Below are 14,467 nucleotides of genomic sequence, written 5' to 3'. Positions count from 1 at the left end.
TGCCAGGCAGAGGGTGGGAGACGGGCAACGCTCTCTCCCATGTGGCTGTTCCTTCGGAAAGCGCCTTTTCCCGGCTCAGCGGGACGTAATCAGCTCCCAGCCTGGATCAGGCGCAGCTGGGGAAGGAGCTCGAACTGCCGGCAAGGAGCCGCGCGTGGCTCCGGGGGGGGGGACACACACACGACCGACACGCGTGGAGGGGCTGCGGGGAGGCTGGCGGAGCTGGGTGCCCTCGTGCTGCTACCGCATGCGAGCCCCTCGATGGGTGGGGGTACCCCAGGACCACCACATGCCCCAGGGCTTGGCCGGGAGGGGGGGTGTGAGCAGCCCCGAATCCCCCTTGCCAGGGTGGGGAGGGAGCGGTACGGAGCCTGGCGGTGTTTTCCTGGGCTGCCCATCGCTGGGAAAAGCATCCAGGGGTCTTTCTCCCATTCCCCATCCCCAGCATCCGCCATCGCCCCGTTCCTGGGGGGGGCAGCGAGGGGGATGACGGGGACGGGGCACCCCTGGCTGGGGTGGCACCGGGGGGGGGGCGGGCGGGGGGGGGGGTGTTTGCAGGGATGAGTAAAGCAGCGAGTCACCATGATTTAAAAAAAAAAAAAACAAAACCCAAACCAAAAACCCCTTTTTGCCTTGGCCCGGTGCCACCGGGCACCCGCCCCACCCTACCCCATCCCGCGCGGCAGATAAGGCTGGGGACGGGCGCAGGGTGCCAGGCCGAGGCTTCGCCAGCGCCCGGCGTGTGGCAACAAGCTGAAGCAGGTTGAGAGTGAAACTGCAGCGCAACACGAAGCGCAGATCCTAATCGGGGCGGCGCGTTTCCACCGGCGGCTCAGCACCGCCAGCGAGTTCACGTCCAAGAAAAAAAAAGAAAAATTTTAGAAAAAATTTAAGAAAAACACCCCAAAACTCTTCAATTACAGCTTGAGAGATGAGAAAAGTCCCTGGTGAGGTGCTGGGATGGGGAAACGCAGCCCTGGGCTGGAGGGGAGCAGTGGGGGAGCCCCGAGTTCGGCAGGGCTGGGGGGGTCTCCCTGCTGTCGGCCGGATCCGGGCTGGCACCGGCAGTGGTTCCCCCACTGATGGGGTGTTTCGGGGGGGGTGTGTGTGTGTGTGTGTGTGTGTGTGTGTCAGGCCAGTTCCGCCACATGGCGGCTCAAAGGCGCAGGGCGATGGTGCCCCGCTTTGGGGCGGTCCCTCCCACAGCGCTTGGGCGAGTTGCTGAGCCTCTCTGCCTCGGTTTCCCCACCTGTGGGAATAAATACCTGCCCGTCAAGCCCTCGCAATTACCAGCGAAGTTAATCACCATATAAAAACGACAGTGATATGATTTGGGGGTGGGGGTGGGGGGGTGGGAGGAAACCATTTTTATGACCAGACACACCCCGTGGCCCGTTTCTCCGGGGTGGGGTGGGAAGGGCTGAACGCTGCCGCGTCTCCGCGCGTCCCCCCCAACCGATAACCCACCCGCCGTCCCCCTGCCAAGCACCTTTGGCAGCGGGATGGACATCCCCTCGGACCAGGGGTGGGGGGTTGGCTGCGGGGGGACACCCCCTTCCCCCGGGGCACCCACAGGTGCTGCACCCACAGCCGAACCCTCCCCGGGGACCCATGGGGAGGGCAGGGCGTTGGCCGCCCCCCTCGCCCCTTCCCCAGCACCCGCCGCCCGCGGGCAATGATTCACGGCAATTTTCCTTTTAAGGCCGGGCTCGGCGGGGAGGAAGCAGAGGAGGAGGAGGAGAAGGACACTCCTTCGGCTTCGCTGGCTCCTCCTGCTCTCGCTCGAGGCTCCGACGCTCAGCCAAAAACGAATCCCGGCGGCGGAGCTCGGCAGAGGCTCCGACAGCTCCTGGCCCTGCTCCTCGCCCAAGCGTCTGCCCTGCGCCCGCGTCCCAGCCATGGCAAGAAACCACCAAGTGCAGAAGGCCAAGTTGGCCGAGCAGGCTGAGCGCTACGAGGACATGGCGGACTTCATGAAGGCGGTGGTGGAACACGGGGACGAGTTGTCCAACGAGGAACGCAACCTCCTCTCCGTCGCCTACAAGAACGTGGTGGGGTGCCAGCGCTCGGCGTGGAGGGTCATCTCCAGCATCGAGCACAAAACCGAAGAGGGGGACGACAAAGCGCAGCTGGTGAACGAGTATCGGGAGAAGGTGGAAAGGGAGCTGAATGGCGTTTGCAAGAACGTCCTGACCTTGCTGGACAAGTATCTAATCAAGAAGGCGAGCGATCCTGAGAGCAAGGTCTTCTACCTGAAGATGAAGGGAGACTACTTCCGATACCTGGCTGAGGTGGCCACCGGGGACGACCGCAAGAAGACGATAGACAACGCCCAGGAAGCCTACCAAGAGGCCATGGACATCAGCAAAAAGGAGATGCAGCCCACGAACCCCATCCGCCTGGGGCTGGCCCTCAACTTCTCCGTCTTCCACTACGAGATCGCCAACGCCCCCGACCAGGCCATCTCCCTGGCCAAGACCACCTTCGACGAGGCCATGGGGGACCTGCACACGCTCAGCGAAGACTCCTACAAGGACAGCACCCTCATCATGCAGCTGCTCAGGGACAACCTCACGCTATGGACAGCCGAGTGTGCCGGAGAAGACGGCGGCGAGGCTGGCGAAGAGCCCAAGAACTGAACGGCCCCCGTGGAGCCGGGGACCGGCCCCCACCTGCTCCCCCGCCTCCAGTCCCTTCGGCATCTCTTCATGGTGGTTTTTTTTTTTTGGTTTTTTTTTTTTTTGTTTGTTTGTTTGGTTTTTTGGGAGGGGAAGGCGTCTTGGCTCCCCCACGGCCCCCCCCCAGCCTGGATGCCGGGAGCGGGGCGGGGGGGGGGCTCTGCGTGGTGTTTGCTGGGCGGCTTTGGCATGGCCCCCCCCCCCCCCCGTCTTCCCTCTCCCCCATGCTCTTGTCAGTGGGGTGGAAAGGGAGGGAGGGGGTTGCCTCCATCCCGGCGGGCTGCCAGCCCCCCACTATTTAACATTTTGGGTGGGGGGGCACAGCCCAGCATGTGCCAGCTCCAAACCTGCCATTCCAGAGGGCTGGAGCTGCAGAGGGAGGAGGTGAGGGGCTGGGATGGGGTGAGGGGAGGGGGTCCAGGCAGCCCCCCCATCCCGGGGGGGGTGTCGCCTATTGCCAAAGCCTCTGTGCGTCTCCAATAAACCGTCTCCTGCACGCCTGCCTCTGGTCTGCCTCGTCTCTCCCCCGCACACGTGTCCGGGCAGCTCCCGCCGCCGCCGGGCACCCTCTTCGCCTCCCGCCCCACCAGGATCCCCCGGGATCCGCAGCACCGGTTCGGCTGCTCCTGATCCCCCCCCCCCCCAGCCCCATGGTGGGGTCTTGGGGTGCCCAGCGAGCCCCGTCCCTCGGCGACTGCAAAACCGCAGCCCATGGAAGGGCTCACCGGGCGGGCTCTGCCTCCGCGGGGCGAGGGTTTCGGCAGCACCACGGGGAGGGTTGGCTGCTCCGCGAGGTGCACCAAGGTCCCCAACCCTGCAGCGGGGTGTCCCAACCCCTTGGTGCAAATCCACGGTGCCCCAAAACCTGTCACCGAGGCCCCTGTGCAGGTCCCCAGGTCCTCCCCCACCAGCTCTCCTCTGTGTCCAAGGGGGGTGGTGGGGTGTCCCCAAAAGCAGCATCGGCAGTGACATGGGGACAGCCGTGGGGTGTCATCGGGGTGGGGACGTCCCCGTCGAGGTCCGGACGCGCTGGGGCGGGTGAAAGCTCAGCACTTTTGTCCCTGGCGCCTGGCCACGGCGAAGGGCGCAGCTCACCGAGCACGGCCCCCCCCCCCCCCCCCCGCCAGCACGAGTTTCAACATGAAAAATAATTATAATAAAATACAGTCATGGCACCCTGGGCTATGAGCTCATCAGATCAAGAGCAGTAGGGCTGGGCAAGAACCGGCCTTTGATGGGAAACGCCGGGATGCCGGGAGGAAACGCGCCGTGACTCAGGACACGCCACCCCAGTTCAGCGGGGTCCCCAGCTGGGGACGTGGGGGACATGCCAGCCCCGAGCCACGGCATGGCCAAAACCTGGCTCCTGGGGTGCCAGGAGCTCCTGGGTTTTGGGGAAACTGAGGCAGAGCTGGAGAAACACCCCCCACCCCCCTCCCATCACAGGGCAGCCGGTGCAAAGCTCATGGGGCTGCTGCTCCCTGTGCAGGGACCGGCCTGGGATGTAACGAGGTTTGCAAGGGCTCTGCCGTGGGAAAGCGCTGGCTGCTGTGGGAGTTGAGCTGCGCAAACCAGAACCTGTTTGCCCGGGATGGGACACGTCACCTGGAGCAGAGCCGGGGTGCAGAGCCCAGCCGAGGGGATTAACCCCTGCGAACCCCCCGCCCCAGCCTCTTGCCTGCCCCCTCCCCATCCCCCTCCCCATCCCCACCACAGCATCTCATAGAAGCCAAGAAGCAAACGTGGGTGCTGCCTCGGCCCCGCCAAGGACCAGGTCAGCGGCCCCGGCAGGTTGCAATTTGCTCGGCAGGTCCTGGCTGAGCTGGGGGGGGCCCCCGGCAGTTTTGGGGAGCCCAGCCCGTTCCCGGGGGGGAGGCCAGCGAGGTGCCTCTGCCTGGCCCCAAGCGCTCCCAGCCTGGGAACCAGCCCCAGACCTGTAATTAGCCAAATTGGGGCCGGCCGACGTGAAAAACCAGCCAAGGGCTCTCACTGGCCCTTGACCCGGTGGTCTGGGGACACGAGCAGCCCGGGAGGGTTAAACTTGGGGGGGGGGGGGGTGTGGTGTGTGAGGTGGGAGCCGGGGGGTGCCGGTAGCCATCCACCCCTGCCACTTCTCGGGGCCCATGGGTGTCTGGAGGCCGCTGGGGCTCCCGTTGGGCTCCCAGCAGTTAACCGATTTCGACAGTGCCTGAAATCGCAGCGTGGCTGGGCCGTGTAGGAGGACGATGCTCCCCAGCCTCCCAGCCGGTCCAGCAGCTTTTCGGGGCCAGGAGGGAGGCCCCCGGCCCCCACAGCACGTCCCGTGAGAGGGTTGTGCTGGCGGGGAGCGCGGGGTGTTCCCCGGGGTCCTCCCGGCCACGTTTCACAGAGGGTGGTGGGGACGGAGGGGACCAGGGAGCCGTCAGGACCCCGATCCCCATCCTCGGCCCCTGGCTGGGACGCGCAGGATGATGCTCTCGGCATCCCTGGCACCGCGTGGGACGGGGCGCGCAGCAAAGCTCTCAAATGTACGTGGGTCTGTGTCTTTAGCACCAGGAGAGCAAAGGGACGTGGGCGCCCCAGGGCCAGGGAGCGTCACCCACCCCGGAGCCACCCTGGGTCCTGGCCCAGCCCCGTGCACAGGGGCTGCCCCTGCCGTGGCCAGTGGCCATAGGGTTAAGGCTACTGAAACAGGTCTCTGAGGGCAAGTGGGGGATGCTGCCCACGGCCATGCTGCCTGCAAAAAGCTCTGCCAGGCCCGAGCGGGGCTGGAGGACCCACAGCTGGGCTGGTCCCTTGTCCCCAGCTCTCACAACCTCCCCGCACGGCTCCGTGCCCAGGGCCAGGGCTGGCCGGCTCCTCAGTGCCCGGCGGGGCCGGCCGAGGCTGAGCCACACACAGCACCTCCCCCGTGTCACGGCACCAAGAGAGACGGCGCTGGCTGGCTGTCACCGGGCAGGCACCAGGATTGCCCTGGGTGCCTGGTCCGGGGGCTTTTTAATTTTTGGAGAGGCTTTTCATACTGAAACTCACAGCCTTCGAGCAAGAGCCCCGTGATGGAGCCTGCACACCCCCAACCTTTCCTGGGGCAGATGCTCCTGGGGTCACGCTGGCCCCGTCTTCCGGACTTTAGTCCATCTCATCCATCCCACAGCCCTGGCGAGGCTCCCAGCACGGAGCCGAGCCCTGACCCACCTTGCAATGGCTGGGGGTTGCCGAAAACACTCAGCATTTATTTCATCCCGGTACCCACATTTGCACACGGCGGGCTGGCTGATGTGGCCTGATCCAGACACTATGTTTTGGGGTACAGAGAGGGACCCTGCAGCTGCCTGGGGGTAACCCGGCTCTGGGGCGCTCCTGCCTCCCCAGCAAGCAGCTGCGGTGGTACCTCGCCGGGTGGGATGTGCAAGCAGGGCTCCGGCAACGGTGGTCTGGCTGCCGGGCAGGAGTTGGGGCTGGAAGCGATGGAGGGGACGCAGCAAACCCCAGCTCAGTGGCTGCAACCGAAGCCCAAAGCCCTCCATCCCAAATGTGACCTGCCGCGTTCAGTCTTGCCCAGGAGGTCCCACGCGTGGTTGGGGTGGGCTCAGCCTTCTCCTGGCGCTGGGTTTGGAGGGGCCAGGGCAGGTAGGACCAGAAAGCCTGCCTCCCCCCGCCCCCCCAGGACGTTCCTCAATTGGGGTGACTAATCCTGGCCCTTTGCCCCGGCCGATTGCTCAACGGGAGTGACAGGAGCCAGAGTGTCACCTCCCTCAGCCCCGGGAGCCTTGGCGAAGCCGTCCCCTCCCAGCGTGGGGACGTGCGGGTGCAGGAGCTGGCTGGATTTCGCACCGGGGTTCCCCGGTCATCCCTGCCTGTTCCAGAGCCATTTTCTGCTTCGCCCTGCCCAGGAGCAGCGAGTATCGTCCCTGCGGAGCTGCGGGGTCCTGATTCAGTCCCTGCTTTCCAAACCTGCGCTGCCAAGAGCCCCGTGGTGTGAAAACGCTGCACTTTTCAGGCTGCAGCTCTTTTAGACCTCAGCATTTCTTGGCTCAGACACAGCAGAGGTTCCCTGAGCTGAGAGGTTTCTATCACCTTTAATTTGTATTTTCTCCAGCGTGGCAAGGCTGAGGCTGCAGATACTGCCTGGGTATTAAAATAAAAAAGCCAAACAGCCACAAAAGCTTTGATGGCTCTTGCGTAACTCCAGCCTGACCTGACCATACCCTTTTAAGCCACCAAATCTCTCAAAGCCATGAAAGAGCCACCATAAAATTCACATTTTTATGATCACGTCTTCCATCCCTTTACAGCAACTACAGGGCTCAAAGATGACCGGGACAAGTCCGCAAGACCACGAGGCGAGGATGGAGTTTCAGCTCCGGTTATGGTTAGGTTGGCTTCCAGACTTTCAGCCCCAGAGAGCACCGAAACGCAGCTGACAGGTTTCAGCCAGGAACACTCAGGGAAGTCCCTGGGCTCTTGGGATAAGAGCTCGGGCACTGAGAGCAGACAGGAATTTGACTTCTGTGTTTGAAATGTCAGTGTCGTCTTTCACTGCGAACGGATCTGCTGAAAGCACAAGCCTCTTTGCCCTCTTTCTCCCCCTGAGCTCCTCCTTGTCTCCAAATCCCAGCCACAAAGCTGTGGGATGCAGGAAAACTTAGTTTTAGTTCCCCGCTTAGCTGCAGTCCCTGCTAAGCAAGACCCCGCTCACATTTAGATTCACCGAGTCAGTGGTCTGCAATTGCTCTGCTAAGGACCAGACTGTCCCGCGAGAAGGAGCCGTCTCATTTTACGCAAGCTCTTGGGCAAGATGCGATGCTGAGTCTGCACACCGAGCTGCGAGCCGGGAGGCTCGCCCGCTCCCATCCTACGTGTGGCTGCGCGAGCTGCCAGGAGCACTGGGAGGGCTGCTCGGCGCGAACGCCTTGCTTTTCATCATCCCAACCTTCCCCGTTCACCGCGCCGGTGGACCCAAGCTGCTGTCTGCAGCGGTGGCACGAGGCTGGGAGCCACTGCGTCACCGTCAGGAGCTGCAGGGGGTCAGCAAGAGGGAATTATGTGGGAAGGAGGGGAAGCACGAGGATTTGGGATCTGGAGAAGGTACTGGAGAAAGCCAGCTCAGGAAAAAGAAGGTGGATGAGGGCAGACCAGGCAGCTTCCAGGAAGGGCCCTACATGCAAACGATGCGCTCTAACCTCCTGCTGACTCACACAGGGGCTTTCTTAATCAAAAGCCTCCAAAAGCCGAGCTTGCAGTTTGCGCGTCGCTGTCAGCGCGCTGCGTGCGCACCAACCGCCAGCCTTCGGCCCCTGCATAAGCACGCGCGAGGAGTGACCTGCTTTCCCATCCCACAGTCTCTCTTCCTCGCTCCCTCCAGCAAACGCTTTGGTTGTTCCTGGGTAGATCATAGAGGAACACAACGTCGCAAACACGGAGCCTTTCTGCAAAGCACACAACGCAGCAGCCGCTGCGACGTTCCCACTAGAGGCTTTTCAGCCTCGGGCTTTGTAGCGCTCTTGGTTTTATTTATTCAGGTTCAGCAAACTCACAAGATGAAAGCAAGACGAAGGAGTGTTTTATTAAGAAAGAGTCCACTATTATTTAAAAAAAAAAAACAAAACAAAACAACTCTCTTTCTGTCCTCTTTGAGACAGAACAGAGGCTTATGAGCCTCTGAGCACGAGGCCCATGCGCACTCCTCCTATGCGGGAAACCCAGAGCTTTTGTCTCAAGTCTCACTGCTCAAACTGAGTTTTCTTTCTCTGGCTCTATCTTGGTCATGATGGGGAGGAGAAGCCTTGGCAAAGGTCAGTCTCCTTTATCTTTCTTCTCTTCCCCTGCTAACCACGCCTTCCCCTGGCTAAATCTCTCTCATTCCTAAGGAAAGACCCAGCCTGCCTTGCACTCAGCCATCGCCTTTCTGCAAAAACGCTGCGCTGTGCAGCGCGGCTGAAGCACAAGAGGTGAAACCCTCCCAGAGAGGGAATCCAGCAGCCAGACCTCTGCCTGGAAAGGCTTTCGCTTGGTCCGAGTCACAGGACGCAGAGATCCTTTAAGCTCCTGGTAGGAAAAGGAGAGGTGTCAAAAGCGAGAGGAGCCATGGAAGAGGTGGGTGTGTTACAGATCCATCACTTCTTCTTCCACGGCTTTGTCCTGAGATTGCACATACTTCTCCTGCACCGCGAGTGTGCTGATAATGCAGTAATTAAGGAAAACAAGGGGCTGGGCTCAAACACTCCCTTCTGCAAGGAGCTCTTAACGTTCTTAGCAAGGAACCAGCCCCACATTAGCCTGAAGGCTGGCAGGAAGACAGCCGAACTGGCAGCAGCACGCATCACCTGAGTTATTTCTGGCTCTGGCTGATCCCAGACCCGACAAGTACAGGAGAATCAGTTGCATGGTTTGGCCGAGGTGGAACGAACCAGTCCAAGCGAGCGTGAGAGAGAGGAAAGGTATCAAAAGTTTCCTCCCACATTCAGAGTATCAATTAGCAACAAATGTGGCGGCTTTGGTGCGGACAACTGTCTGCTAAGGTCTGGGCTGAGCCCTACTACACGCGTATCACCAAACAGCATCAGATGATGTTAGTAACAACCTGGGCCTGCAAACCGCCAGCCCCACTCCAGCCTCTCTTCCCCAGGACAAAGAGGGGAGATTAAAACTCAGTTTCTCTCAAGGAGAAATTAAAACTCAACACAACAGAGGATCAGTGGAGAAGGATACGAAGTAAAGTGGAAATCGGCTCCCACTGCTGCTGACATCAAAGCTTCCAGGCTCCTTTGCTCCTGGTCTCCGAAGGAATAGCCGTTGGCTTTGTCCACCGCCTGCATCACCTGCCGCATGCTCTCCTTGTCCTGAAAGGGAGGGAGATGACACGCAGGGAATCTGGTCCTTCCCCGGAGGCAAGAGCTCACGCTGGGCTTTACCACAGATTTCCTCGGAGGCTCTGAACCACCCACACAGCGCTCAACGCCCCGAGGATGCTGCCAGCCTCCCCGAGCCCAGAGAGGCCGTAGGACAAACAGGGCCCCCCCCTCCGTGGAGCCTGGATATGAGCTGGGCTGACACCCTCCACCCTCTCACTCCCTTTCATCACCTCTTGCCTCAGCCCATTTGCCTTCGTTGACACTTCTGCAAACTACAAGACAAATGTCTTCAGCCCTTCCTCCCAAATGTATTCCTCCCAATCTTCTAATGATTTTGCGCTCCCCAATTTAACACCGTTTTAGGTAATACTTGGCCCAGATTTGAAATGCAGGCACAGAAGAGCTGAACGAAGGGGAGTCTTAATTCCCCAGGACACAAGGCCCACATAGCCCCAAGCTCGTTAGCCTTTTCCTTTGGCTGCCACAGACCATTTACAAATCTGGGTGCATTTCACTGTCCTCCTCCACCCCGAGTCTCTTCACAGTTGAGCTTTGCAGCCCTCGTGGCTCTAAGCAGACGTAACCTAGCTGCTACCAAACCTGCTGACCACATATCCAACGCTCCCTGTTCTCTCTGCCCCACTCCTCCTGCTGCGTCACCTGGACGTTGAGCGGAACGAAGGACACCAGGCTGTAGTCCTCGATCACCTCCACCAGCTTCTCATTGAGGCGGCGGTAATTTCTGAAGAAGGGGTCAGAAGCTAAATGATCAACCAAATAAGAGAGGTCCAGGACCTCTGTGTAATAATCCAGGTTGAAAGCTGCAGGGAAACACCAAGAAGCTCTGAAGGCAATCTGTAAATATTGGGGCTTCCCTGGCTAGAACGTGCCAGAGAAGCCGGTGAGATTTACACCAGTTCCCCCACCATCTCCCAGCCATACATCCCCGCACCTGAGCAGCTAGCCCACACCCAATGCCACAGCCCGATTCTACGCGTCTCTCTCGCAAAGGCTCTTACCCAGCTTGCCGTATCGCTCGATCAGGTCCATCTTGGAGAGGACGTTGACGTGGGGCAGTTCCACGTGCAGCATGGTGGAGAGCGAGGTGCAGAGAACAGAGATGAACTTGCCAGGGTCCGTGCAGTAGTGAGAATCCACCAAATGCACCGCAGCCAGCTGGACAGCGAAGGCACAAAGGGACAGCGTGAGGTCAGGCCCAGTGACGAGTCCATCTGCTTGCTTTTGGGACAGTCAGAGAAGCGGCTATAGGACAATCTGACCTGGCTATGACCACCTAGACTCCTACGCAGGGAAAGTTACCACCTACCTTCCACCTCCTGCACATAAAACATGCTCACCTATGAGTGCACATACATACATAGAAGTATCCATCACCATGTTCGCACCCATGGAGCGCCTGGGGGATTCAGGACCCCGGGTGCTGGTGCACGGACAGGGCTGTGGGGAGGTTCAGGGCAGTACTGAAAGACACTTAAACCTGCAACTCCTCTCTCTCCCTTTTCTCAGAGGTTCTTTCTCTGCAGAGGAAGTTTCCAGATGCTTGTCTGAACTCTGCAGGTTTTTTTGTGGGGGGAGCTGGGGGTAACTCTCATTCTGAAGGACACCACTGCCTCCAGATTTCCACCTTCCCCACAGGAACGCTCACGCACAGCGTACACTCAGGAGCAGTAACTGTAGCACACCACGCTCTGCTGGGAGAACCAATTGTCATGCGGTTTGAAATAATAATTAATAATGAAATTAACGAGCAGTTTGATTCCCTGTGTTTTGTGCAGCTGTAACAATGTGGTCCGAGATCTCTGTGAAGTCACTGCCTGTTACACAATGTTACTCAAAGTCAGGGCTCTGTAGTCGAAGGCGGTTGCATCACAGCGATGCTTCTGCAGCAAAAAAAGCCAGTTTAAAGCTCAGAGGCACTTGAGCGAGCATCAAAACAGCAGTGCGCTATCTTTTTTTAGTAACTACAATTTCACGTACATTTATTTGAATAAAAATAATCTCTAACACGCAGATTCCCTGTGACATTCTCAAGTCAATGAACTTGCCCTTCTTGCTCACACCACACACGGTTTGCACATTCATGGTTTGGCCCAAATGCAAAACAAATGCAACGTAAGCAAGTTCGCTTGGTTATGGGACTCTTCCCACCTGCGCTTCCTCATTTGCATTTTCTATTGTGCAAGAAAGCACAGAGCACGTACTACAACGTGGAGAGCGTTTTGGTTTGGCTGCAGGAGAGGCAGGTAGGGCCCGAGATGACGCCTGAATTTCTCACACTGGGCTCCCGCTCGCCCAGCTCACACATCTACCTCCCCGCTCCGAAATACAGCGCCCACTCGGATAAAACACACAAGGTCTGTGGAGAGGACCGTGGAGCACAGCGAGAGCATGTGAGGAAGGAATCCAGGTTTCTGTTCATGATAATCCCACTGAATTAAATGCCCTATAAGCCGCTCCTTTGCCTATCCCTCCGAGCATAAAATGGGGCAAAATTCCTCTCCTTCCCTGATAAAGTCATTTCACACAAAAGGACAAACACGTTAATAAAGAAAACAGTCATTAATACCCACAACCACAATCAGAAGCTCCGACCACACAGCGTACAGGTCGCAAACCCCTTGCACAAGCACGCGGGGTGCCAGGCGCTGATCCCAGCTCCCCGCAGAGCCCTAAACCTACCCTGAAATTCCACTTGGCCAGCTGCGTGAAGACGTTCTTCAGGGCGTTGTGGTGGGTGTAGAGCTCCACCTGCCCCGGGCAGTCAAACAAGTAGTAGTGACCCCTGAACGCGGCCAGCTTCTCCTGCAGCCAGTCGAAGTTGGCCTCCAGGTACTCCATGCAGTAGATCAACCCCCCGTTGGGCCCTAGCTTCAAATTCTCCATCACGTCAGGCAGGGTGATGAGCTCGGCGATGTCCACGGCACACTGGTAGGGCATGGCTTCGTTGGCGGGATCCAGGTTCACCACCGTCACCTTGCGCCCGATCCTGCCCATGAACTCCTGCATGCCATGGCAGTAGGTCGTCTTCCCCGAGCCCGGAGGCCCGATGACCACCTGGCCGAAGGCCAGCGAGCTCCCCTTGCTGCCCTCAGACATGGTGGCTCATTTCCTTCTCCTTCTGCTGACCAAAAGAGGAAAAGCTCCCATTTACCATTTTATTTGCATTTATACGAATGCAATCTGCTGGAATTCAGACCCAGGGAGCGGGTGGCGAGGAAGGGAAAGTGCCACGGTGTAACTGTTGCCTCCCGTCACTCCCTGCCCGGGTGAGCCCCACACCGGGGCGGACGTTACCGTGTCACCCCCTGGCTGGTGATGCCGTGGCTGAAAACAGGAGCAAACCCCCAACCAGACCCCCAGGGCTGTGCCTGTGGGACGCAGATCCCTACTCCTGCCTGCATGTGGGGGGAGTTTTACCCTAACTGGGTCCTTCCTGATGTGGCAGCACCCACATATTCCCTCCCTCATCCCAGCATGCCCCCACGTCCTCCCCTCCATGTCCCCATGTCCCTTTTCTCCCTCACGTCCCATCTCCTCCTCATGTAACACCCATATTCCCACTCTCCACACATCTGCCCTTCTCCCCACGCCAGTCTACATCCCCTCTCCCACACGCTCTTTTCCCCTCCCCATACCCCTTCTCCCCCTCTTTGCCTGCATCGCCTCATCTCCCCATATCCCCTCTTCTCTCCCACGTCCCCCTTTCCCCCCCCGTGTCCCTCCTTCACCCCATGGCCCCCTTTTCTCCCTCATGCTCCCTCTTCTCCCCCACATCCCCCTTTTCTCCCCCACGTCCCCCTCTCTGCCTACATCCCCTCTTCTCCCCATATCCCCCCACCTCCTTCCCCCCGTGTCCCTCTTTCCCCCCCACACCCTCCCTTTGCCTGCACCCCCATTTATCCCCATATCCCCCCATGCTTCCCTTTGTCCCCCATGTCCCCTCTTCTCCCTTAAACCGCCAGTTCCCCCCCTTCTCCCCCACATCCCCCTTCATTACCCAGGTCCCTTCATCCCTCACACCCCCTTCCCCGCCCCGGTAGGCCAACCCCTACCTCCCCGTCTCCCTCACGACCCCCTCCCCACCCCGGTAGGCCAACCCTGGTCCCGGTAGGCCAACCCCGGCCCCGGTAGGCCGCTCACCTCCCGCCGCCGCCGCTACCGGTGCCCCCGGCACTGGATCCGGGTCACCGCGGGTCCCGAGCGCCGCGTTCCGGGTGAGGAAAGGCCGCCGTTACCACAGCGCCCCCTGGCGGCTTGGAGGGACGCGCAGTTCCTCCATAGCCGGGATTCGAACCCGGGATCCGAACCCCGGAATAGGGGGTTCGGATCCCGGGTTCGAATCCCGGCACCGGCCCTTGTCCCTCCAGCACAACCCCAATTCCCCCCCCCCCCCCGCAAAAAGGGGAAATTATTCCCTGCATCCCCCTCTGACACAGCAATAGCCTTAAGGAACGTGCACAGGGCCAAGCCGGAACCTGTCAGCAGAACATTCACCACTTCACATTTAACCCTCTAGCACTGGGTCACTGGGACGAAGGCTCTTCCCTCCAAAGAGTGCCTGCGTCAGGAAAATGCGGCACAGCACCTCAGAGAACCGTGGAAAGAAGCACCCGCTACACCCGACCGCAGGGAAACGCCTCCCGCAGAATTCCTCCGGAGGCTGCCAGGACAAGTCTTTCATCCCGATGAGTTTCTCCCGGGAGTGTGGGATCGTCACGCCCAAGCAACGCGAAGCTGCGGGCCAGCAGCGAGCTTTTGGCAGGACAGTTACCGTGCCACAGCTGGCCCTGCCTGTACTTGTCCTTCCCTGGATCTCAGGCAGCCATGAACTACAAAGTTCTGTTTTTTTGGTTTTTTTTTAGGCTGACCTAGCACACAAACTTGGTTGATCCAAGCTTTAAACCACCAGTCAGAAATAAGACCGGCACTATTTCC

The 14,467-nt window shown here is 59.6% G+C and overlaps 2 protein-coding genes across 5 annotated transcripts; one reads left to right on the top strand and one right to left on the bottom strand.

Moving 5' to 3' along the window:
- Positions 1-1,898: 1,898 nt before the first annotated feature.
- On the top strand, positions 1,899-2,768 carry SFN (stratifin). The gene has a single exon (XM_054802482.1). It carries the CDS (start codon positions 1,899-1,901, stop codon positions 2,637-2,639), a length of 741 nt encoding a protein of 246 aa, XP_054658457.1. The 3' UTR covers positions 2,640-2,768.
- A 5,430-nt stretch (positions 2,769-8,198) lies between these two features.
- GPN2 (GPN-loop GTPase 2) lies at positions 8,199-13,716 on the bottom strand. 4 transcript variants are annotated; one of them, XM_054802690.1, is made up of 6 exons: positions 13,673-13,716; positions 12,212-12,650; positions 10,531-10,687; positions 10,172-10,332; positions 9,369-9,499; positions 8,199-8,835 (listed from the first exon to the last, which is right to left on the bottom strand). In XM_054802690.1, the coding sequence occupies exons 2-6, from the start codon at positions 12,626-12,628 to the stop codon at positions 8,763-8,765; spliced, it is 939 nt and encodes a 312-aa protein (XP_054658665.1). In that variant the 5' UTR covers positions 12,629-12,650; positions 13,673-13,716; the 3' UTR covers positions 8,199-8,762. The 4 variants fall into 4 exon arrangements, with proteins under 4 accessions (XP_054658665.1, XP_054658666.1, XP_054658667.1 ...); XM_054802691.1 differs by having other exon boundaries at positions 12,212-12,653; positions 13,673-13,706; XM_054802692.1 differs by lacking the exon at positions 13,673-13,716 and adding an exon at positions 12,827-12,985 and having other exon boundaries at positions 12,212-12,653.
- Between the last annotated feature and the right edge of the window lie 751 nt (positions 13,717-14,467).

The sequence above is a fragment of the Grus americana genome, chromosome 23 (genome assembly GCF_028858705.1).
Source record: "Grus americana isolate bGruAme1 chromosome 23, bGruAme1.mat, whole genome shotgun sequence".
In the NCBI taxonomy this organism is placed as follows: Eukaryota; Metazoa; Chordata; class Aves; order Gruiformes; family Gruidae; genus Grus; species Grus americana.
The sequence above is the reverse complement of the archived record's forward strand: the minus strand, read 5'-3'. Positions and strand labels throughout refer to the sequence as shown.